We start from the raw sequence: 24,903 nt of genomic DNA, 5'->3' as shown, positions 1-24,903 counted from the left end.
AAAAAAACACTTTACTAACTGATATAATTGTCGGACATTGACTGAATTGTGAAACCTGGCTATTTGCTCTCAGTGCTCACATTTCTTAAACTTAGAAAAAAAAAAATAAAAATCACAAAACTCACTGTTCAATAATAGAAATACTGTAGCAGTGGGAGTAGAGCTACCCATGATTTTTGCAGTTTTGGTTCCTGTTAATTAACTCTTATTTTTCATCAGTTCTCTTTACACAATTGTGTTGTGTTATCCTTAGAATTCGATACCTTTTTTTATTTTAACCATGATAGTGTTTTGCATTCATATGCACCTGTTCAACTGTTTTATATATACACACACACACACAGAGTACTGTGCAAATTTAGAGACCACCCTTCATTTATTTAATTTCCAGTCAAAATGGCCATTAAGTAAGCTATTCATTTTTCACTGTCAAGAAAAAAAAAAAAGCAGAAATTTACACACAAGCTTCAACAAATAAATATAATGTCCCTCCCAAACACATTCAGCGGTGCAGAGGTCTGGACTCAGTTCATTGTTCTGAGAAGACCAGAAGCTTCTTTTTATGATTTGCTAATTTTGTTCTTTGTCCCTTTTACTTAGTAACAGCTTCTTTACATTTACACATGCTCTCAGACTTGTAGCATTGAAGGTGAAACACCTGTGGATTGTTTTCAGATCTGAAGCAAGAGTGGAGGTTTATTTTTCTGATCTCTCAATAATGAAAGATTTCAGTTTGTCTGATGATGATAGTTTTGATGGTATACCGGGTCTTTGCTTTTAATAATTTTCTGAATTCCAGTTTTGATTTTTTCCCCCACTTATTTTCCTTTGACTTTCCCCTTCCCTTTGCAAAAATGAATAACTTGTACTTAATGGATTTTTGACTGGAACAAATAAAAGGTGGTCTCTGACTTTTGCATAGTGTTGTATATGTAATGAGAATTTTAAAACTTAACCCTAAAAATATTCCTAACTTTAACATCATCAACCATAATGTTTTTGTCTTTTCAGTTTAAAAAAGAAAAAATTAAACATGCCCCTTTTACAAAGTCAGGACACTCACACATATGTGAGAGATGAAAAAAATCATAGTAAATCATGCTGAACTTTGTTTCAGCCAAGAGTTTTGGGTATAACAGAGCCTGACCAAAGCTCTGCTCCATCCTGGGGCAGCGCTGACATGTGATCACTTTCATTATTACCCAGTAGTGTGGGCTTGACCCTTATTTTGGACAAACTCCTGCTAAATATAAGCACTCAATCATGGTCCGTAATTTGTCACTGCCACGCCAGGCCAAAAGAAGCTGAAATTTCACTGAGCCAAGAAAGCCTTCCTCTTCACTCATTGGTGGAACAAGCACACACCTCTAATTAACTTCACCCTCATGTGGTTTGCCATTTAAAAAGACAAGACAGTATCAAAACAGGGAAGGAAAACTATACTGGTGAATGGGGAAATCTACAAACGTGAGCTCATCATACAGCCGCAGCACAAAGACAGCTTTGTTGTCTATTGTGTTCACTTCCACTATAAAGGCTTAAAAGGTTCAAAGGTAATATGGTATTCTAACTTAATAAAGTACAGCAGGTAATAACTCAGTAGAATGCATGGAGCAGCAGAAACTTAAACGTCTGCTTGTTTAGCCCAATCGGACAGCACACACCTCCTGAACCTGTCTGTCAGCCAATCACTTAGGCTTCATTTATCTTTGAGAAGTTACAGTATCTTCAGAGCTGCAGGGTAACAATGCACTTTTTTATTTCTCACATTCATGCAGCCCCCTAGCTCTCATCGTGAAGAGCAACAGTGAAAACACGGTCGGGCGGAGGCTGCTGACTTGTATGAACTTGAATAAGTTTGAGGTAAGCGCTTGCAGGCAGCAGGAAGGCTATGGCTTGTGGTGTGTTTATGTAACTCACTGTCGTCTTCAGGAGATCAATACAAATGGAACCCAGCAGAAAGCAAGTCCACAGGGAGGCCCTTAGAACCTCCACAAAGTTCTGTAGAGAGCGATCAATGAGACGTCTACCTAAACATGCTATAGAGAACACTCTGGACAACTCCCACTTGACTCCCACGGTACGAATTGTTATGAATCAGAGCATGGGTGTTGCGAGTGGGCACTGCTGGGCAGAAGCTAGGTATGCTGCAGTCCAATTCCAACGTTCAACCTAGAAAACTTTTATTAGTGTGTCGCCACTTTTATTGATGGGGTGGCAGGGCTTCAACAGGGGAAAGACACAAAGAAATATAAGTAGATATTGTCATTTAGCTTGTAACTGTCTCACTCCGTTTCCAAGACACTTGTAGTCAAACTAAGGACGACTTGCACAGGACCACTATTTTACTTGGTGGGGGAAACATCATTCGAATTGGTAGACACCTTTTTTAATACCTTTTTTAGAAGCTTTGCACCAAGCATTTGCATAACCAACCATGCAAATCCAGTTCTACGGGGGGATACAAAGGCACGCACCTTCAGTTTGAATATGTGCATTTTCAGTTGAGGTTTGGGGAAAATGCATTTACACAGCCTAACTCTGCATTTACGCCACTCCGACGGACGTGAACGCACCCCCCCCTTCAGTTGGCCACATGTAGGTAGGTACAAGGGAGTTTCCAGTGAAATCCAATTAAAATGTAGTCTTGCTAGTCAATATTTATGCAAGCAATGCTTCTATTATTTTTGAATAATCGGAAAGTCAACATAGTATGCATTATTAAACTAATTTTCCAAAATGTTAATAAGGTCAAACTTATTAAAATTATGATATGTAGGTCGTTAATTGCCAGTTGCAGTCAACATCAGTCATTTCTTTTTATTGACATCCAATCTATTTTCTCGCTCAGATTTTAAACTCTAGAGGTAAACAGTTGTGCTGAAATGTTTAATCTTTCAATGCTGGTCTTCCATGTCACACAGGAATGTCTGAAAAGCGGAAGAAATGTTTCATACCCGCAGACAAGAATCACGCGAACACCAGCTGCCTCCTAATTGGGCAGATGCATGGACCAGATTCATTTATATAAAAGACCAGCTCCGCTCATGGCCGGATCCAGCATGCACCACGTGGCAGCATCTGACAGAACTGACGCCCCCTATAGAAAATGAATGGAATACATTGTGGTGTGCTGACATGCCGGAACAGTGTAATGCAGCGTAACTCGTAGAGTGCAGATAAATTTTAAGTATATATAATGACTCTGATCGTGTACCATGAAGACTAATTAATCTATGTAGGGCTTATACTTCTGATAAAGAATGAAACGTTTGTTTGAACACTGCAAACAGTGTACTGTGCTGCAGTTATCCTCTGTTGTTAGCACAATGGGTGTTCACTAATGTCAGGAAAATAATCAAACATAGCCAGAAAGTAGGCTTACTATCACACACATGTGGCAATCTTATTAAACGTACAGTATTCAAGTGTTCCAAAGAGAAACACACAATTATAATGTGCTGTTCATATGAAGCGCCACTCTGAATGTTTTTTTGCTTACCACAAATTATCATTTAAAGCATGAGGCGTTCTTTACATTTTTGTATACTCCCTAAGATTTCTGATGCACCCTCAGTGATTTTGTTGTGGAACCAGGCCTGCAGCCATGTAAAAAAAACTAAATCCCAAGTTTAACAACATAACCCTCCTTAAACAAATAAGTAACAAATTTACATAAATAATTTACACAAAACATGACACAGCCTATACTTAAGACAACAACAAAAGCAACAATAAAAAGGTTAATCTTAAATCATAACCATATTTGTAACAAAATGTTCAAAACAATATTTTACTGGAACACTGCAACCTTCTACAGCTAAAAGAAAACGTCAGTTAAATCTAGCTCTTTTTCTTCTGCTTGAACACTCATGGTTGGGGATCCGGGGGAAAGTAATGCCCCTTAATCAGTGTTAAATATCATCCAACCCCATGTCTACCACTGCTGTCCTCTGCAGTCCCCACAGAGCTCCTGAACAATAACATTCTCTTTTAAAAGCCCACTTCCGCGATCAAAGAGCAATTATAGTCTTAAAGGGAAGTCCCAGAAACCTACTTTCACTAATAAGAAAAGAGAAAGTCAATTCCATATACAAACTCATTAGGCAACAGGTATTGGGGCGTTCTTAAAAACAGTGGTCCCTTCAAGCAGCCTCCAGCGGCAATTCAGTCAGGAAACTGACAGGGTGCCTTAGTCAAGGCACTGGCCTAGATTTAAAGAAAAAGATGGCAAGGACCAGGCTCTCTGATTTGTTTGGTGACGCAGCTGGCACTGTGCTGTCATATGTTCTGCGTTGCACCAGTAAAAGCAGGTGATCATAAACACAAAAGAAAAAAGTATGACCAGTCAATGCACCCCACACCTGGGTAAAATTCAGGTGTTCATGTTTCACTGTTACATAAACAAAATGTCAAGCGCTTCTGCAATTCTGCACATATTTCTCCTCATCTTTAAATCCTGCTGTCACTCTGTGCCTGCAAGGCTTTTACTCAGGCTCTGGATGTGGTTTTAAAAAACTGGTTTTACAGAACACAACTACGGTTCAATGAATCTCACTCCTAAGTTCACACTCTTACACAGGCACACACTGACTCACTGGAGTTGTAACTGGAAAAGCTTCACTACTGAAGAAAAGCATATTCCGCTGCTGAAATCACTGAACAGTCCTCAGTAAAAGAAAAAGTCTGCTCCCTGAGCGAATGAGTGGATTTCTAATCTAATGGCTACTGCTTGCTATTAAAGATCTTAGACTCGGTTTCATAGAGCCAGCAGCCTCATCCTGCACCTCGACAATTTTACAACTCTTACTGTAAGACTAAATGCAAAAATCAACTAGAGGTGGAAGATGAGTATCAGTTGATATTGGTATTAAGCTGATATTGGCAGTAAATGCTGGATCGTATATTGGAGGGAAAAAAAGAATTAATCAGACCCAATTCTGTAATACACTTATCTTCAACAGCGTAGTACTGAGTACTTTGAGCATTAGAGGCTGCTTTTAAATGCTCCTCTTAAGTGAAGTACTTCCATTAAAAAATAGCCATTTTAAAATTTCTAGCTTTTAAAGAAGAAGAATCTTGGTATCAGTATCAGCCAGCACTCCAGGTTTCAATAACACGCCATCACTAAAATGAACCTGGCAAATGTAGTGCAAATTTCAACGTTTCTAAAGGAATAACTTAAATCACTGAAACGTAAAAAAAGTCATTCGTTTAACATCAAGCTACTCTGAATGATTCTGTTTACATTTCAATTATCACTTAATTATGTAACTGAGTATGTACTCTATTAGCACTGATAGCTAAACAGTGATTACTTTTTGTCTGAAAATGATACGATAAAAACAAAGAACATTTCTAAAAAGGTTCCAAAAACATCAGACGTTGACCGGGCATCACACCCATGCACTCATAACTGCTGACATAAGAATATTTCAGTGTCCAAAACCTTACACTTATTTAAAAAAGTGATAAAAACTATTGCTCTTCTGCATACTGTATTTTGCTCTGACCACCCACAACTACATACACAAAAAAAAAAATGACAGAATGAAGACCAGCTTTAAAATCTTAAACATGTTGTGTATTTAAAGTGTTCAACACCTCCTTATATATTGACATGAATAAAGATTCGCCTGAACCACTGCAAAGTTCTCTAGCGAGCCATACAACTACCTAATCGTCTAAAGAAAAGACAGAGAATCAGAAGCCTTGCAGAAAAGCTCCAAGTAATATCTCCCTTTTATTATGAGGCAGTAAGAAACAGAGCAGTCAGTGGGCCTTGAAACAGCCTCTTTAGCTATCTACAGTGCAGCACTGATTCCAGGGATTGGCTTCCAGAGAGAGAGCGAGAGAGAGAGAGAGCGAGAGACATACAGAGAGACAGAGAGAAGCAGACGTGGATAGCAGAACCCAGGCCGTCACAAATGCCCAGTCATGCAGCACAGCCTTAAGCAGCCGAGAGGAGTCAATAACGGCACCTCTTCCAACAACTCCCCCACACGCTTACTCTCTTTCTCTCTCACATACACACAGCCCCACAGCTTGTGCACCCAACCCCCAATTCCCCACTAGCACAACACACACAGCCAAAACAGCAGCCAACCCCAGCTACGGCCACTCAAGGCAACTGAAGCGAATGTCTGTAATGACCTATTTCCGTTTGAGTCTCAGCGCGACGCAAAGTGGCACACTCAAACAGATGTGTACTTTGTCTTTTTTACGCTTATTAAGCACGATCATCCAAAAAAAAATGGGATGGCTGGAGCACAAGCAGGTGACTAACATCAGCCTTCCTTTGTGTTTAACACTTGAGTAAAAACTGAATAAAAACTGTATACTATATTTTGGTTTAACCACCCACAGCTAGTGCTTGGCGATATATTGTCTACCAGTATAGACAATACATCGTTATTTGGAAATGACAAATAACAATTATTATATCCATGATGATATTCTATTCCATGAATCAGTGATGTCTACACTGCCAAGCATTTGCATTTGCCACTTTCTGGGTGACTACTGAATAAACAGTAAGCTTTCTTTCCGTCTGATTAAATACTCTGCAATGAAAACAAGCTGTGTCAGTTTTGACATCCTTTAAGCACAAAGTAGCAGTACTTAGTAAGCATGGGCCCATTAACTATATTAAGGCAAACTTAAATATCTTCTGATACTGTGATATATTTGGAAAATACCACAATACTGAATTTATCAATATCAGACAGCACTACCCAGAAATACAGATGAAAAATACCAGGATGAAGTGTTAAAACCTAAAGTACTATTCTGTACAGAAGTCAGACACCATCTTCTTTTATTGAACTTCTGGTCAAGGCGGCTATTAAATACAACTTACTTACTTTTCAAGTAAAGTCAAGGAAAAACAACAGAAAACATATTTACATTACAAAATTACATGGAAGCCTCAACAACTAATTATCATTTTTTCTGTATTTAGTTTGTTCACCCTTTGCCTTAATTATAGCTTCCTTTCTGTACAGAAAGCAGCTTTTCAAGGAAACCTGCAGGGATAGTTTCCATACCTCCAAAGTTTAGTCTAAGAAGTTAGTCCACGTAATCCAAAACATTGAGTGATGTTGAGATCTGGACTCTGGGGTGGTCAGTCCATTGTTCTAAGAAGACCAGTAGCTTTGCTCGATTTGTTAATTTGTTTTCTTTTTTTGTTGTCCACTTCTTTTTCTCAGCAACAGCTTTGACAGCTACACATCCTTTCAGACACATGGTGTGGAATTTCTTAGATCTGAAGCAAGAGTACAGCTTCTTTTTCTCCTATCTCTCAAAGATGAAAGCTACTATTTATCTCAGTGACAGTTTTGATGGTCTACAAGGTCTTGCAAGGTTGTTAGGAGACCCATTTTCTCTAGAGCTTTGAATAATTTGTGAAGTCCAGTTTTTTTAAACAATGCTTTCCTTGCTGCTCAGGTATATGTTTGTCAGATCCACTGTAAAGATCTTTATTGAGCCATACAGCTACCCAAGTGTCTATATAAAAAGACACATGAGGACAAAACTGTCCAAAACAGTAGCTGGTTTCAGCCAAATTACAAGCAACAAGTCACTTAAATAGGAGAATGGGAGGGTCCGTATAAGTAGGTCAGCATGTCGCAGCATCACAACGGAGACTCATTTGAGTATGTAGTGAAATCCTGCCTTAGAGGAGGGCACAAGCATGGATTTATAGTCCTTACCAACCCCCCTGACCTGTCACCCACACTCCAACATCATACCCCCATTTACGCCATATTCTCCTAGAGACAACCTCCCTACCCCCTACACCCATCCCCAGTAAAGTGATGCATTCGTAAGTTAACACTGCCCCCCTCAAACCTCTACCATGCACACTTTGCATTCTAATTCTAATCAATGTCACTCAGGTCACTCCACCCCAGGAGTCGCTCACCCACCCTTTTTCTTTCCATCCGTAGCTTCCTTTGCTATTTTCATAACCATATGTCATTTAACCCATTGGTTCCCAGCTTGTCTCCAGGGAGAAAAAAAAATCTTCTGGATTGCTGGATCATGTGCCAGCTTTTTCGATTCCAAAAAGAATCAGAGATTTAGGGACCATAAAGCATCATGGTTGCTCCTTCCCAAAAATGTGGCCTTCCTGACACTGTGGGAAAAGGGCACATTGTAGTCGTCATATATTTTAGCTGGTCTCGACTCTTTGTTACCAGAATTGAGCCGATAATGAAAAGTAAAAAACTAAGCTCACAATTCAATCTGGGCATCGACTAATACACAAGGAGGAATTTAAGAGAAAATTTGCTGATCGAAACTGAGGTTTCCAATACAACACAAAAGATACACATGACCTAACGGTTGAGATGATCTTAATGCAACAATGCTTGTGGACAAGCGGGGCCAGACTGGCATTCATGGTGACACAGAACTTTACCTAGACAGTAGGTGAGGTTTGAGGAAACTTCAGAGCATGATGTCATGTGGAGAAGGTGCTGACTCACAGTAACTCAGAGGTGACCAATAGGGGCATGTCCCTCATTTAGCTGTATAATGTATGCCTGTATGTGTATAAAAGATAAGCTAGGCAGTGGCTAGAACTGTAGTCAGCCTTTCACAGAAAACATGCTACACGTGGATGTGTCATTCACACAAATATCCAAAGAGAATCAAGAGAGTAATAATAAGATACAGTAGGACTGCAACAAACATTCAATAAATGTGATAATTAAAATATGTGTAAATAGAAAAGCCATTTAAATAACTACCATGTTTGCCACTTTTGAACCCACACACTTTCATGGGAAAGCAAATGTGTATCAAGTCAAATACTAGCTTGTTACCAGTAGAATGCAGTTGCCTGTTCTGACTCACTGGAGACTGTGATTCAGCATAGTTTGCAAGTAGGGCTGCCACCTTTCCAGCATTTCCCTGGATTGTCCAGGTTTGTAGTTGCCAGTTTTGGGTTGAATTCCAAGCATTTGCATAAGTTAGCATTTATAATGAAGATTAAATTGCTTCTTTTTATTCAGCCATTTGTATACAAATGAAGGGTTTGGTTAGTTTAAATTACTCTTAATGTAGGGAGAACAGGTTGGAAAAGGTTGCACTGCTGGTGACATTTAGGCACTTCAAAACAATACCTGAGAAGATCAGGTTGTGTAGCTGAACTGACATCTATCTACCTCGAACTTTATCATGAACACAGCTACTAAATTTAGAAGAAGAAAAAAATAAAAAAAAAAATCAAGTCACTCATCGAGTGTCCAGGAATTTTACAAGGCTGAGCTGGCAACCTTCTTTGTGAGACTCACAATTTGAGACAACAAACAGTTTGAACTCCAGGTGCAGTCCAAATAAATTTCCTACTGTTCCGAACTGCTAGCTAACACATTGTCAGTTGCATTTATTTCCAAGAATGAATAAGAACGTACAGGCTAGCTAGCTGTCCAAAGCCGTAGGAAAATTACTCAGACCATTATTCGCCAAAAATTTTGATTAAAAATTCATCACAATTTTTTTCAAAATGATAATTAAAAAGACTTTCCCACTGCCTTTCAAACAGAGCCTTCAACCTGTGCAGGGGTAATGTAACTTGTTAGGAAAATACTTATTAATCAGTGATGCATTTTCATTACCTTGTAGTATTAAGCTTTATTGAAAAGCAAATGAAATAACCAGATATTTATACAACAGTGCAAATAATAATAAATAAAAAGATTTTGCAGTTCAGTTGTTAAACAAACATGTCTTGAGCTTTTTTTATTCTTACAGATCATTAAAATTTTGGCAGTGATTTTTGATAGAATATTCAAGAAATTAAACCATTAGAGCCCTAGAATACACCTATACATATAAGGTAGTATTCAAAAAGTGTGCAAGACTGTCAACATCTTTGACGCTGAACAAGTTTCACAAGTGGATGTATAGGTCACCTACACACTTGATTATAAAAATGTGCACATGGTGCAATGTGTATGTGGAGTGCCACTACTTTTCAATAACTACATTTGATTACAACAGAGTTAATCATCTTGCTGAATTAAATCACTGTAAACCTGCTACATACAGCAGAGGTGAACTGAAAAAGAGTTGTGCCACCGGGTCTCAACAAAGCCACACACACACACCCCCATGTCATTTCAGCCAAATGGAATCAGATTGACAGTCCTCAGCACCTCGTCAGGCTGACCAGCAGCGCGGTCAGGGAGCTGAGCGCAACACAAAGCCTCCCTCTGTGGTCCGGACCCAGCCACATCTGCCGCCGCTCGGCCCCGAGTGTTTGGAGATGTCAAATACTTTCGGCCTGTTGTAAGGCGTGAACTGGACTGGAACGGAACGACTTTGGCGGGGGGACTTTGGCCGTTGCACAGGAGACAAAGGGCAAGTTTGGCGGCCGCCTGAGAAACCTCGCGTTCCCTGGATTTCATGGCACGCTGAAAATCGCTTATGCAAGCTGCAGAACGTGCGGCACGTTGACTTCAATGCGATTATGCATGGCAGATGACACTTTTGCTCTGCTTATGGGAAGAATAAACTTTTAAAACTTTCTTTTCTCCCTCCTTTAAAAGCGCACATCTGTCTGGGGGAAAAAAAGGGCTGTCGTGTTTTCTCAGGTGCTGTTTTTCTGAACGGCTCCGAATGACCCGCTTATTTCGAGCCAGGGCACTGAAAATAACACGCATCTGCCAAATCCATCCTCATACGCAGGGCCCCAACCGTCTAACCATCTTGTCCAGTATCAAGACATCACATGCACGGACATTCGCTTTCAGTGCCCAAGTCGCTGTGACCAAAATTACATGAGCGAAGGGCAGCACTTTTATCTGGGGCCGTGCAATTACGACGGTGGCTATAATTCTTCGGCCCTGACCGGTCATCGAAATGGGCTCTCTTTACTTCGCTTCTCTCTGGCACGGGTGGAATTAGTTCCAGTGGTTTTGTTTTATGTGGACTAGGCCCGCTCTAGTAGGCCACGCACTATTGTTCTCCTCTAGCACTTCGTCATGGCTTCCCCAGAAGCTGGAGCCCGTCTTTTGTTGGAGGAGTCGAATGCATTGGCACGGAGAGACGCCTGGATTATTCATGACCCACAGGGACGTGTGCCCTGTTGGGGGGCTTGGAGGGGGAGGTAAGGGGGGGGCAGGGCATCACTACCCAGGACCAACAGAGACAGTAGATGATCCCCCTTCAAACCTAAAACCGACAGAAAACCACTCATCCAAAGAAAAGGGAGGACAGGGAGGTGGCAGGGTGTGTTAGAGAGTAAGAGAAAGAGCTGGGGGAGGGAGAGAAAAGGGGAAAAAAACAGGACTGTAGGGACTGTTTTGCCTCTGTTATGCATTCTCTTGCCACTGCTATGTACATTAAAGGAATACTTCATCCAAAAATGCTAACATGGCTAATTATAACAGTCAGCTGTTAGGATTTCAGGTCTGACACCAAACTCCATTTCTTGCCTCAGTCAAACCATCATCACTGGCAGCAGTAATAATAATTTCATTTCAGATCAACAGTAGGCAAAACACTAGGGGTGTGACGATCCACAAACTTCATAATTCAGTTCAATACGATACAATTCAATTTGTCTTTTCCGATACAGTAGCATGCCTGAAAATGTACCTTATGTTACTACTTTAATGTTTCTTTTTTCATTTTATTCAACAATGTAAAAGTATAATATTTTTATAATAAGGCACTAGCCACAAGCTAATGTTAGCCCTGAGCTAATATACACTAACAGAGTGCTTTTTCCTCCCTGCTCGTTTTAATTATTTTATATCAGCAATACAGTCAGTATTAAAATGAGTACTTTATTTGATCCATTGTGTTATATGTACTGTTTGATGCCCATGAATGTTTAATTGAGAGGCTTGTACTGAATGATGCAATGATACTTGTATTGTTGTGCTCCTACAACTTGCATAATACATAAAATAAATAAGAAAGAAACAAAATGAAATATGATGGTGTTAACAAGTGGCATTTAAGGCTGGGGGTGCTATTACACACAGAAGCAGACAGTGCATGCTAACACATGTGCACAACACACAGGGGGAAAATCTTGACACCCTAACACATTTTCACTCGGTGTTCCATTGTTCAGTATATGATCAATGGGGATGCCATGAGTCACGGCCGGTAAAGGCGGCGGTGCACAAGCTTGTCTCTCCTGGCATTAAATCACTCTGAGGCAGTCGCTATGTGCTCAGAGGGGCTCGGATGTCGGTTACATTTAAATGGATGACTGTCTGTTGAGCATGGGGGTTGGTTGGAGGTTGGAGGCAGGGGTTAGTGATGTGTTGGGGGATGGAGCAGGGAGGGGGTTTGTGGTGGTTGCCTGCCTCATCCCCTTAGCTACTGCTTGGGATGCCAAGCAAAATCTGCCTCTGCCTCCTCCACAGCACCTGAGGGCTAAGCTGTCAAGCTCAGTAAGCTCTGGGTGACCCAACTTGATAACCAACCCTCTGTGTGTGTGCGTTTCTGTCTCCATCATGGGGGTGGAGAGCGCCGTGTGTGCTGCTTTCGTATGCAGCCCATTCTGCGGCGCAGCCAGAAGCCAGCCTCCACTCTCCTATTAGTTACTATAGAGACAGTCATGAGGAAATTAAACAGAAGCAGGTCTAAGCATGAGGGAGAACACCTTGCAGCCTCCCACATCTACTACACCAATTCCCTTCTCTGGATTATCATTTCTGATTAAATATATAGTTTTGAAGAAAAAAAAAAAAACTAACATTCTGTAAAAACGTGAGGATACAAATACAGAAAAAAAAACTCTGTAGGTAATTGAACAAAAGAGTTGCAGACATTTTTTTTTCCTCCAATGGCATCAGTTATGGATCTGTCTGTGTGATGAGTAGCACTAAAAGAATTACAATGTCAGCTTGCTGAGTAAGGCCCTGCACCGAAACCCGTCTGTGGCATTGTAAGACTATTCAAAAAACATTTAGCAAGTTATGCTAGTATTGTATGATCTTTGTCTACAGTTTGAAAGAATACGAGTTACATCATGGCCTTAAATCCTGTTATAGACCATAGACCGTCAGAGTAAACACAAAGAGAAACCAGATTTAATCTGACCTCCAAGAAGGGGCATGCAAAAACAAACCATGATAAATTACAAAGGGGAAAATAAGTCCACAGAATAAGTCCAACATAGTAAATGACTCCACAAAAAACTCCCTCTCACACATAAACATATTCAGGCCTCAGCCTGCAGCACCACAGAATCTGTCCTAGGCTTGTGACCCAACAAACAGAGCTAATTGAGAAGCCTCTACCTCAGCGAGGCAGCATTTCCGAGGCAGTTTATTTACAACAGTGCAGCCCATTTCCTGGCCAGCTCCAATTCTCAGAAGCTCAAAGAAAAAAAAAGCAGTAAAACTTTGTAAACCTATGGTAATAACTATCAAACAAGCAAGTACAGGAATAACCCCTGGAAAAGGAGAATTTTTCATTCGGCTCCTTGTGACAGCTAATCCTCAATTTGCTGATTTGTCCACAGGAGATTGAAAAACCTCTGTGGCTAAGAGGTAACTCTAAAGAACAATGCGTCCTGCAGGGCCTAAACCATGACGCCCTGGAGGTGGCAAGGAATCAATGCCTTTATACGTGCGTTGAACATTAGCACCAACAGGCCAATCTTATAGGTCACACTAGGTTTTGCCTGCAAAATGCCAGCAAGATGCAAAGATAAACCATTAATAAAGGGGAGAATAATGACAGGATGTAAGGAAATAACAATGGTTTGAATACCAAGCATGTCACAATGAGGGAATTGTAGAAGCTTATACTTTTATAGGATCTTAAGTCAAGCCAATGGTACAGAAACTCTTTTCCACTACCATGAGTTGTACTATAGCCTATATATATACATTCTGACAGTGAAATTACATTTATTTAAGTGCAAATCCCCATAATCAAGAATTCATTCTGACTTCTTTCTTTGGACATTTGCTGAGTTTTCTCCTCAGTTTAGTCATTGCCAATTCCACCTATTAGTTAGGTCTCAACCTATCATGCAATTCAAGCAGAACCTTATTGAAAATAGTGTCATGGAATCATCCCAAAAAAGCACAATGCAAGGACAGTTGATTAACAATTAAATGTTCACTTCCAAGAAGAAGGAGATCTTTCCTGCTCTTAAAAGGAGACTAGCAAAGACAACTTGGGAAGACCCAACAGCGAAACGCAGTGCCAGTCAAAACACAAGGGCCCCTGACAAGAGGGGCACTGTGGGGCCCCAGTGGCAGGCACGTCACATCTGGATGAATAGTGCGACGTGTGCCCATTCATTCACACGTGGGCCTCCTCTGCTGCTCTGCTTCTGGGGACCACCGCTCTCTGCTACACATTCCTCTCATTGTGATTCTAATTAGTTTTCAGGAGGAAAAGAAAGACACACACACACACACACACAGATACACACACATTTGGACAGATACACTTAAATATACATCCTCAAACTTACACAAGCATGCACTCTCCCTTGCCTACTCAGTCTCACAAGAGAGTGTCATACATACACTTTAACAGATACACATTCATTTACACACACACACACACACACACACACACACACACACACACACACACACACACACACACACACACACACACACACACACACCACTGTGTCTGGGGTTGGGCTGCTGCATGTGAGAAGGAAGCCCTTGTGACTCCCAGGGAGGGATGGGGAGGCTGGGTGAGCTAAGACAATGACGACAAGAGAGATAGATAGGTGGGGGACTTACCATTCTCACTCATACACACACACACAAACCATGAGAACACTTCTATGAGGAATGCTCTCTACCCCACCTCCCACCAGCAGCCAATGACTAGAGCTGTAATCAGGCCTGAAATGTTGGTCCAAACCTAATCCCCTAGCCTGACCCAACTTTTTGAATCTGAATCCGACCCGAGCCCGGCAAAATTCTGGGCAAACCAAACCTGACCCAAACCACATTGTTTTGTTTTTGTCAAAAACTGGTCAGAGTCCAACAAATTTCTGGCCAAACCTGACCCAAACTGGGTCATCACCCCCCAGCGTGTCAAATACAATAACATACTTCTAATGATGGCAGCGGTTAAGTGATAGCGACAATAACAGCCATCATTAGATTAGATTAGAAGAAAAACAAATACACAATAATGTAATGTAATAAAATAATCAGCTGTCCAAAATTAAGTTTAAACTCTGCTTTAACAAATTTAGTCAGCAATGCTACTGAACAACATTCCAAACATTTTTAATCTGGATAAACTTTTCATAACATGCTGTTCTTACACTATGTGGTGCTGATTTAGCAGGGTGTTAGCCTTTATCTGTTTAACTAGAGCTGGGCAATATGATAATATTTAACATTATGATAAATTACATCACAATGTGTCGGCACTTAAAAATCCCTTCACAACTGCCCGTTTCATTAAACAGAGTTATTAGTCCTGTTTAATTGGATTTAGAGCACCACAGTGTGCTAGATCTTTTTAAACATTTTAACAATTAAGCTAATGAAAGGAGAAAAAATAAAGTAAAGGGAAAAGCTAAAGCAGGCTGAAATGCAGGGTAAATTTTGCTGAAAGTGAGTCATGGACTGTGAGAACCCAAACATGAAATTTGAACTCCAAACCCAAAACATATTTGTGAAATAATGTCCAAACCTGATGTGAGCAGTCAAGCCCCATCCATCAAATATAACTCTACTAATGACCAACAAAAATCCTCAACAATTCAGAACAAAACAGACCTAGTATTAAGGTTGCGCAATCAGTATTGGCCAAGACTGGAACCAGACAAAATTCGCTCCCAACTTGTAGCTGGCAATCAGTCAGTCCGTTTTGATTTTTGCTTATCTGGGATGCAATTTTATGATGAAATGTGACCCTGATAAGTACACATGTTTCATTTGAGCGCTGTTGCAATACCTTGCCAAAAATGTCAGCTGTTTTGAAATATTTCAAAACGTCTGAGGAGGACATCAAGCTGCAGTCTGCGCTTCTTCTAAAGGGTGCACATCGGTGCACGTGTTAGGGCAGCCTACGTGTTTCATTTCAGTATATTCAAAGTGTGAACTTCAGATAAAGAGCAACATTCAGCCCCACCAGGATCTAGCGACCTTATTTTATGATTGTTGTAGGCTAAAACGCTTGGTAGAACATCCAGAAGAACTGGGTGACTATGAACTAGGCCTGGGCCATATCTAAAATCAATTAGCATGATATTTTTTGTATTGGGATTATAGATTATATTTGTCCTCTCTAGTTTGCTATCAATTCTCCTACCCAACAAAGTAATTGCCGCCTTTCAACCTTCGGCATCAAATTACTCGTCAATCACCCCTGATATCCAATTACATCACCCACAGGTCTACTCCAACTCAACTAGTTTCTTAATCAACACAACAACAAACAGTGCATAAGTCCATAAAGATGCATAAAAAATTGAGTTAGGTTATGTTATGGGATAAGTGACAACTGCTGACTTTCGTTTGGTCCACACCAGTGATATATGATGTACAAAACAGTTCATAAATTTATTTGAGATGTCTTTAGCTAAAATATGCATTGCCAAATCTCTGCATTGTCCATGGCTTCCCAGCATTTAGTACAAAAGATGCACGCTTACAATTATTATAGCAAGCTCTTACAAATATTGTGGGGGTTGGTTGAATTTGCCTGAATTTGTTATCGCAAAATCATAGAGAAACTGAATATCTGTCTTTGGTGCAATAAAAAAAAAATCCAGAAAGAAATCAGAATTGGCCACGAAAGTTCATGACTGGCATACTTCTATGCTGTACCCAGAAAAAAAAATGCCAAGGCACACATTGTTACCTAGAGTTAACTGGCTCTCGCATTCCTTCTACGCGCCCTACTGCAGAAGCAGCACACCACATCATGCTTTTGATCATCTTCAAATGATTCTGGGCTCCAAAACTGGGAATCCAAACAGGAATCCCTTCAAACAGAGGAAAGTAGGAGGGTTGGCTAATGCTACAAGTCTAGTAACCAATGATATACTGTAAGCTGCCTTTATCAACTCTGTATTTGTTCAATGACACATTTGAATGAACAGCGACTCAAAAACAATGTTAATACATCCAATGTGAACTAACCAAAGCAAAGTAACACTGCAAAGCTGCCTTGTGCAGTGCTGGTCGTCCTTCTTCCATTCTGAAATCTCACCCTACTAGTGTATATTTTCTATACTGTCTGTAGGTCACATTTACACTAAATTCTAGACCATATTTAGGCCAGCAATTAGTGAAGAACTGTAGACTATACAAAGCAGATGTAGTGGAAAGAATTCCTTTCAATTATCTGCTAACTAGGCCTGAAAGGGGTGAAAAATGCTCTTATTAAGCAAGCGAAACAGAAGACTATATCAGAAGCCCTTGCAATGATTACACAGAGTAAGGCAGTGCTTCCTGTAAAAGAGACTGCTTTCCTGGGGCCAAAAGAAAACGGGCACCACTCTGTGAAATTCCAGTCTAGGAGCTCCCAGACCTAACCTGAGCGCATTCCCATAATCTCCCTCATGAGCCTTTCAAAGTCATTTAAATTCCATGAACTGCAGGACTGGGAACTGCTCTCATCAAAATGAAAAGAACTTTACATATCTCTACCACTCTTCTTCTTCAGTATTTTGTTTCTTGGCTGTTGCATCATCCCTTTTAGTGTCTACATGTAATTAAGAGTGCTGCAAATTACTCCAACTGATAGTGATCCACCATGGGCCATTTTTATCTCGCTAATTGATGCCATAAGCAAGCTATATCAAAATGGATCTGCTTCATGTAAGTATCATCAGTCTCCTCTTGGTGTCTGGCAATGGCCTGTGTCTTTTGCGACACATTGTGCAGACGTTATCGAGGAGACACTATGGTAGCGGCGTGACCCACAGAAAGCCACTTTCCGTTGAAGGGATTTCCACCCCACCCCTTCCCACAGTGCTTCTTGGAGGCCTGGAGGCAAGCCAGGACACTGTTTATGGGAATTCCCTGGCAAGCGAGCATAACCTGCAGCCAACCTAACAGACAACCTGAACCAAAAATGCAAGCGTTGCTAATAACAAAGGCCAGGTGGGTGGTAGAGGGCAGTTAGAATTGTGTGAGCAAGAGCCGCTAACTAATCTTTGCTAGCCTCTGTTACTTGTTAGCAACATTAGCACAGTTGCATTAGGATTGCAAGTTCTGCTTTAATCTGGCATTCATGATGTTCTATAGTAATGTTTACCATGCTACAGGTTTTTGAAGCCAAACAGATAACTTCCAAAACAATGTGACAGTCCCTCCATACTACAAACTTTGGAAAATATAAATGCAGAGGGATTTATAAACATGCACTGGGAAGGAGTGTGGTCAACTACTTTCAATGGAAAGTAACTAAAACCTGCTTGAAAAGTCACTAAATGTCACTAGATGACATCACACACGGTGATTAGCATATTTATGATGTCATCACGTTGTACCTGCATTCTGCCTAGTGTCATGTGGTGTCATCCCTTTACATCTGGTTGCTTCACTCCCACTCTCTGTGCTCATATATACTGTTGTTCAACAGCCTACAGCCAAATTCCCAATAAAGCTGTTCTCATTTACATATTTTTCTGTTTCTGTTTTCGGACAATGGGACGTGTATGGAAGAGTGATCGAAACACAGGTCACTAAGACATATTAACCAGCAGTCACGTCCAAGCCATTTCCAGGCTGCGGACTGAATGTACCGGTCTGCCTCTCTGCCGCTTACTAAACAGGGCAGACGCAGAGAGAAGTGTGCCTCGCGAGGCACTACTGGCGACTCTGTTCTACGGAAAGTAACTAATGTTTATCCAAAAAGTTACTAGATTTGTCGCTAGGTGCTTTTTTGAAAAAAAAAAGTCACTAAAGAGGTCTGAAAAGTGGCAAAATCTAGTGACAAAATCATTCAGTTGCCAACACTGCCAGGAAGTTTCTAACTTCCAAGTAGGAAAAATACTTTTGAATATCCTTCCAAGTCGTAATTCCCACACGGAAAGTCAGAGTTTCTCAAGAGCTCATACTTCTCCAAGCTGCAATTTAATTATGTTATTTCAGCACAGCAGCGTTCACAGAATAAGAATTAACAGCGTGTTTTAAGCTTTTTAAAACAGACTTTTGAGTTTTATTTGCATATCATATCTTCACTGTCAGAACAAAACCTTGTATTGCTGTTTTTGTCTTAGCAGTCAAACAAGCACTACCTCACTGTGAGCATCAATTTTTTACTGACTTCAACCAGCTGAAGTTGTATGAACACTTTAAGGTGGGAAGCAGGAGATCTAAGTTGGAAAATTCCAAGCTCCCATCTATCATGAAGGCAGTATATGATACAATATAAATATATAAGCTCAATTCACTAGGATATTACACAGCTTACTGTGTCAGATTTGTCACAAGATACCCAATTTACCCAACTCACCAGAGGGTATTTGATTCCAAATAGCTGTCTGATTCGTGCTTGCCTACTCAGCCATGAATTAAAAGGTCAAAGCAACGGCCCCTGTATTATACTCCCTGTGATCTATGTTCAAATTCCAAGACATCATATGTAAATTGGCGGCTGAGGCACAGCATTGCCTCTAGCAGTACTGCCTCTAGACTACCCTTAACAAGGTTATGGCTGATATTTTTGATACCTCTGACAGCAGCTCAGCTTGTCAAAGATGACCATTGCTTTGTAAAAACATTGAGGACTCTAATGTAATTGCCCCCCACAAGTAACAGCTTAATCCCCCCACCCCATCTCGCACGCACACAAATTCTCTAACGGCTCACATACCTCATTAATGCCCAGCAGTCCATTGTCAGAAGAGGAGGAGGGACCCTACACTCCAATTCGCCACAGCCAATTTGAATATGTAACGCTCCAAACACAGATATCATCGCTACATTTAATTTTGCAATTAAAACCCATTTTAATTGCAAACACTCGGATGTGACCATTTCTCTAAATTAATTCGCTGCATGTTTCAATGCAAATTGCACACATTAGATTCCACTTTAACATAAATGGCTGCTTGTCAGTGTGTTTAGCATATGAGAACTGTGTATTTAGGAGTTTTTCTGCACTGCTGCCTTTAGAAACGAGGCGGCCATAGGCCTCCCCCCCTTCTCGTCGGAGGCTTTCATGTCTGCACAGAGACAACAGGCACAGAGACACAGGGGGTTCTCTGGGGTTCAGCACCCCCCTCTTCTTTCCCCACAGCCACCGCCCCGCGCTCCCTAACAAAGCCCTCCCCAGTTTCCAGCCTGACCCAGTAACCTGGCGAGCAGCCCTGGGGGGTGTAGGATACCATCTCGTGGGGCTTCCCTGGCACCCCCGACGCACGCCACGGCTGCACAGTCCACCGTTTGTGCGCCGAGCTACTCACTTTCCTTCCCTGTGCAATCGGCTCTCGGCCGGCGGGATTAAGCAGGCTCCTTTTAGACAGGAGCGATTGTGCTTAAATGTATGTGAGGCTAGCAGGCAGCAACGGGGAGGTGCTGCAGCTGAATGTGCTAATCCACATCTTTCTTTATAGCCATTTCATTGGAATTCTCTCTCTCTCTGTAGGTCATGCAGGCTGACCACAGACTGCACAGCTTGGTATATCTGGCTATACCAGTGCAGACATGGAGCCACAGTCCATACAAAACTAGCAATTCAGAGAGAGCGCGAGAGAGAGAGTCTGCCCTAACTTCCGCAGTAACCCCTATTCATATCTACACTTACAAATACGTACAGCACTAAAATTCTATAAACGTTTTCAATCTAGTTGAGCAGGCCCTAGGGGTGGTAGCAGTCTCCCTCTCAACGTTGGGGGAGGCGGTGGTTGAAAAGCTCATGAAATATTGAGATAGTGAAGAGAGCTGCCGTGAGGGCTTTTTTCCTCCTTTTTCTTGCTACACGGCTCAACAATCAAGACTAATTAAAGCATTCTATTTCTGAGACGTTTGGGAGGGGTGAGCAAAAACACATTCATCTTACCCCCTGGTTCCCCTTGAAGCAAATTGCCGGCTGATTTGGTAAGGATCCCTGGGGACAGAGAAGAGAGGTAAAAGACATTGGTTAGCATTTAATATTATCGGCTAAAGTGGCACATGACAAAAGAGAACTTCATTGATCGGGATTCATCAGGCCTCGATTCCAGGGCAAGTCAGAATTCTCATAATAGAACACAGAACAAAAGTGCCATGTATTCCTTACAAAGGCAGCGTCATCATAACAACAACGCAGCCACAGACTAAAACCCCCTCTTAAACTCCTAGTCATCCTTCATAATGACAGCTTCAGGTTTGTTTTTGGCTCATGCGAGAGAGGAGATTTCCACGAGTAGGCTGGTATATATTTACATCGGCCATATAGTGAAATCACTGCCTACCTATTAGCCTGCCTGGGCAGCAATTACAGTTTCACGTTTCTGGCCTGGACCCCTTGACAGAGATGCAGGGCTGCAGAAGCACTAGTGCGCACGGGACCTGGAATAAAAGCTGCCTGTCACTGGCCTCTCAGTGTCATGGTTCTGCATGCGTAAGCCTAAAGATCAAGGCTAGGCTCAGCTAATCTGTACTGGAATGTGTTCCCATTAATAAATATGGACTTAACAGAGCATATATGAGTCCATCAAATGTTATTGTGAGAGTTGAAGCATGTGTGTGTGTGTGTGTGTGTGCATGGGGCTGGGGAAATGCCTCGTTGGAAGGGAGAAGATTTTGACTTCTGAATGTAATGTAATATAGGCTATTAGTGATGGGACAGTTACCGGTTAATGCTAATGCTAATTCTAGCATTTCTAAATGTAATTATCATGTTTTTAAACAGTCACAGTGGCAGTAAATAGCTTTCAGCAGTTTTGCCGTGACGCTACTATATTACTAAACACCACAATAATTTTCGTTAGAGACATCATGATAGGAAATTTTCATACTATTTCATCTCTATAACACACGTATATACATACATAAATGAACATACACACAATTTTTTTTTGTTTAGATGTTGTCCTAACACTATTTTTCCTTTCAGCTAAACTGTCATCATCAGTGCCTCATCGCTCTCTTCCAGCGAAGCTGATGTGACTCCACACCGACCTGCGCATAATCAATTCTGGGTCCAGTGAAAAGTGTCCTTCTAAATAGGTGTTTACATAACCATGCCCTAGAACGCACTGTGCCTAGCGTTTAACACTTCGCCACATTCAGAAACACTCATTAAAAGGAATGGGGGGGTTGACGATGGAGAAATCAGTGTCATAGTGTCATTCTCATTTCCAACATATATTATTAAGGGGGGGCTGATTCTGTCTGCTCTCAGCATAATTCAAAGCCATAATGCAGGGTCAGAGATAAGCCTCATTATCTTAAAGGTACAGCTGGAGCCGTGGTCAACAAGCATGTTTATCTGTTATGGATGTTAAGGGGAGAGGCTGTCCTGCTCCGCTCAGCGTCATTCGTCCAGTGTTGCCCAAGTTAGAGCTCATAGACCCAGCATTTGCAGGATTAGGTGATAAACACTATTAGGCTCACTTGAGCTTTGTTTCTATGCTTTTAAGGTGAAAGCCTTTAAGTCCACAGGGAGTGAGAGACACAAGCTGACCCCACTTGACCGCATTTAAGAAGACAGTTAGAGCAGACAGTGAAATAACATGAATACACAAAAAGAATCAAGAAAAACAGGACGCTATGTGAACTTTTCAGAAAAGTGAACACCTGATGATAAGTTTAATAACCGTAAATACTCTTTTACTGGGTTATGTTTGACAGCTAGTGACTTCTTTAAGTCAGGTCTCAAATGTGAAGTTAGCTCAGGCCGTATCAAAGCAGCGATATGTGACACCGCCTCTGAAATCTGGAGCGCGTCCAGTGTTTAAAGGGCAGAGGAGGCTATATAAATATAAAAAGAAAAAAGCACCAGAGAGAAAAACACACATCCAGCCTCAATCTGGCATTAAAGGGCCAATATTCTACATTTTTCATGTATTTTCTTTTTTTTCTCTCTTTCAACTTACCAAGTTTATTTCACAGTACAATTTTCCAGCTAAAAATGGTTCTAAAATGTCTGTTTGGAATTAAACAGGGTGCTTTTGTTACTGCCCCTTTAAGACATTTTACAAGATATGTAAATTAACTCCTTTCTGACTGGCTGGCTGGCATGTAATGGGCCTTCTTCAAAAAGCAGTCGAGGCTGAAGCATTTCCAAAAGCTTAGCGTGAAGAGGCGGATATATGTGTTGTTTCCGTGACATCACAAAAACTATTCATTACAAAAGTGCTGCTTTGTTCCCATATATCCTACGGACTGTATAGACTGAGGAGTGAACGATATGTCCTCAAACTTTAATAGTGTTTACATTCTTCATCAAAATACTTTATTTCAAAAACAGCGAGGAGCTTTGAGTTTTCCATGATATGGGCCCTTTAACAACTGACCAGACAGGACAGCAGTGGAATCTGCGTTACCCCCCTCAGACACACAGCCAGCAAGTGAATAAATGCTCAACGTTGTTAGTTTGGACTGAAATGTCGCTGACACGCCAAAGCTAAACGACATCGCTTAAAATACATTTATCGCTTTAGCTACACACACGCTTTGCTTATAACTGCCTCGTAAAAAGACGGCCATGGACTGGGCAGTTTAAAGTTGTTTATAAGCGAAGTTGTGGTTTCAGCCTGTCTACGAGAAGCGACTAGACTCTGCTGGGAAAACAGGAAAAAAAGACCTGGCGGTGACTCAAGGGGGCAGGGGGTCGCTCGGTAAAGGATTTAGCAGCTAATTCACAACAAGCGACAGGCGAAATAAACTGTGGAAAAAAACACTAAATAATCTTTTATTGACCGAGGAGAAAAACGAAGTCGTAGATGTCATTAAACGCGCCCAGTAAATGAGAAGAATGAGGAGTAGAGCCGAGGTTTAGCCGACTTCAGTCGCGATCAATTCTGGCTTGCCTTGAGCCCCTTTCAGACCATATGATCCCTATAAGCAGCTACATTTGAGAGAACTTCTGAGCAAACTGTTTCAGAACCTTATATTCGACTGAGAAACAGCGCAGTAGACTTCTACAGTTTTATTTAAAATTATCTACAGTTCACACACTAAGTGACCAACGAAGTGGTCAGCAGGGAGGTTTCGAGGGTTTGTTTTTTGTGAGACTATTACCAAATAAGCTTGTCTCGAGGGAAGCTAACAGGCTACTAGACATTTCTACAAACTATACATTAAACTTAACTGAAACAGTAGCCAACAGCCCAAAGCCAGAGCCAGCCGTCTACAGCGCCGATTACTCACGCGCTGGCAACTGTAGCCCTCCATGACAGGTTACGGTTACAAACCAATTAAAATATCACTTTAACAGCCAACGACTCTAGGATAAAACAGGACAAAACAGACACAACTGTGTCTCCGAGGTCAGTCTAACTTCTGCCAACTTACGTTTCAAGCTTAGTCCCTACTGACCGCGACTTAACACTGGAAACGAGCAGTCTGTGTAAAGGAGAATAAAGTCCTAACGGGTTACCTTCAGGTTCTGATAGGCTTCCAGTGTCCGAATGGCTGTGTCGGTCAGCTTGACGTGATAGATAGTTCTGTTGGGAGTGTTTTTGTGGGTCTTTGCACAGGAGAGTCCATACCGATGCTCCTGTTTCAGCGCTGCCATGTCTGGAACTGACTGAGAGGTGAACTGGCGACATTCTCTCTGAAACGTCACTCGAGTGGAGGAGGAGCCGGCGCGAGCGCTGGGAGCACGTCACACACACAAGCACGTACACAAACACACACGCAGGCACACAGGACACACGCAGGCGCGCGCACGCACGTACTGTCTCTCTCTCTCTCGCGCGCGCGCGCGCGCGCACACACACACACACACACACACACACACACACACACACACACACACACACACAGAGCTCACCGTTAA

General features: G+C 41.5%; 1 protein-coding gene across 1 annotated transcript in view; it reads right to left on the bottom strand.

The window, feature by feature from the left end:
* LOC118801423 (RNA polymerase II elongation factor ELL2) overlaps positions 1-24,752 on the bottom strand; it is a 40,884-nt gene extending 16,132 nt beyond the window's left edge. The window contains exons 1-2 of the mRNA XM_036561753.1: positions 24,502-24,752; positions 20,977-21,024 (exon numbers count right to left, since the gene is read on the bottom strand). Coding sequence (XP_036417646.1) covers positions 20,977-21,024; positions 24,502-24,639 — 186 coding nt within the window. The 5' untranslated portion in view covers positions 24,640-24,752. The remainder of the gene's footprint in view (positions 1-20,976; positions 21,025-24,501) is intronic.
* Positions 24,753-24,903: the final 151 nt, after the last annotated feature.

This window comes from Colossoma macropomum, unplaced genomic scaffold (genome assembly GCF_904425465.1).
Source record: "Colossoma macropomum unplaced genomic scaffold, Colossoma_macropomum, whole genome shotgun sequence".
NCBI lineage: Eukaryota > Metazoa > Chordata > Actinopteri > Characiformes > Serrasalmidae > Colossoma > Colossoma macropomum.
This window is presented reverse-complemented; position numbering and strand designations above follow the sequence as displayed.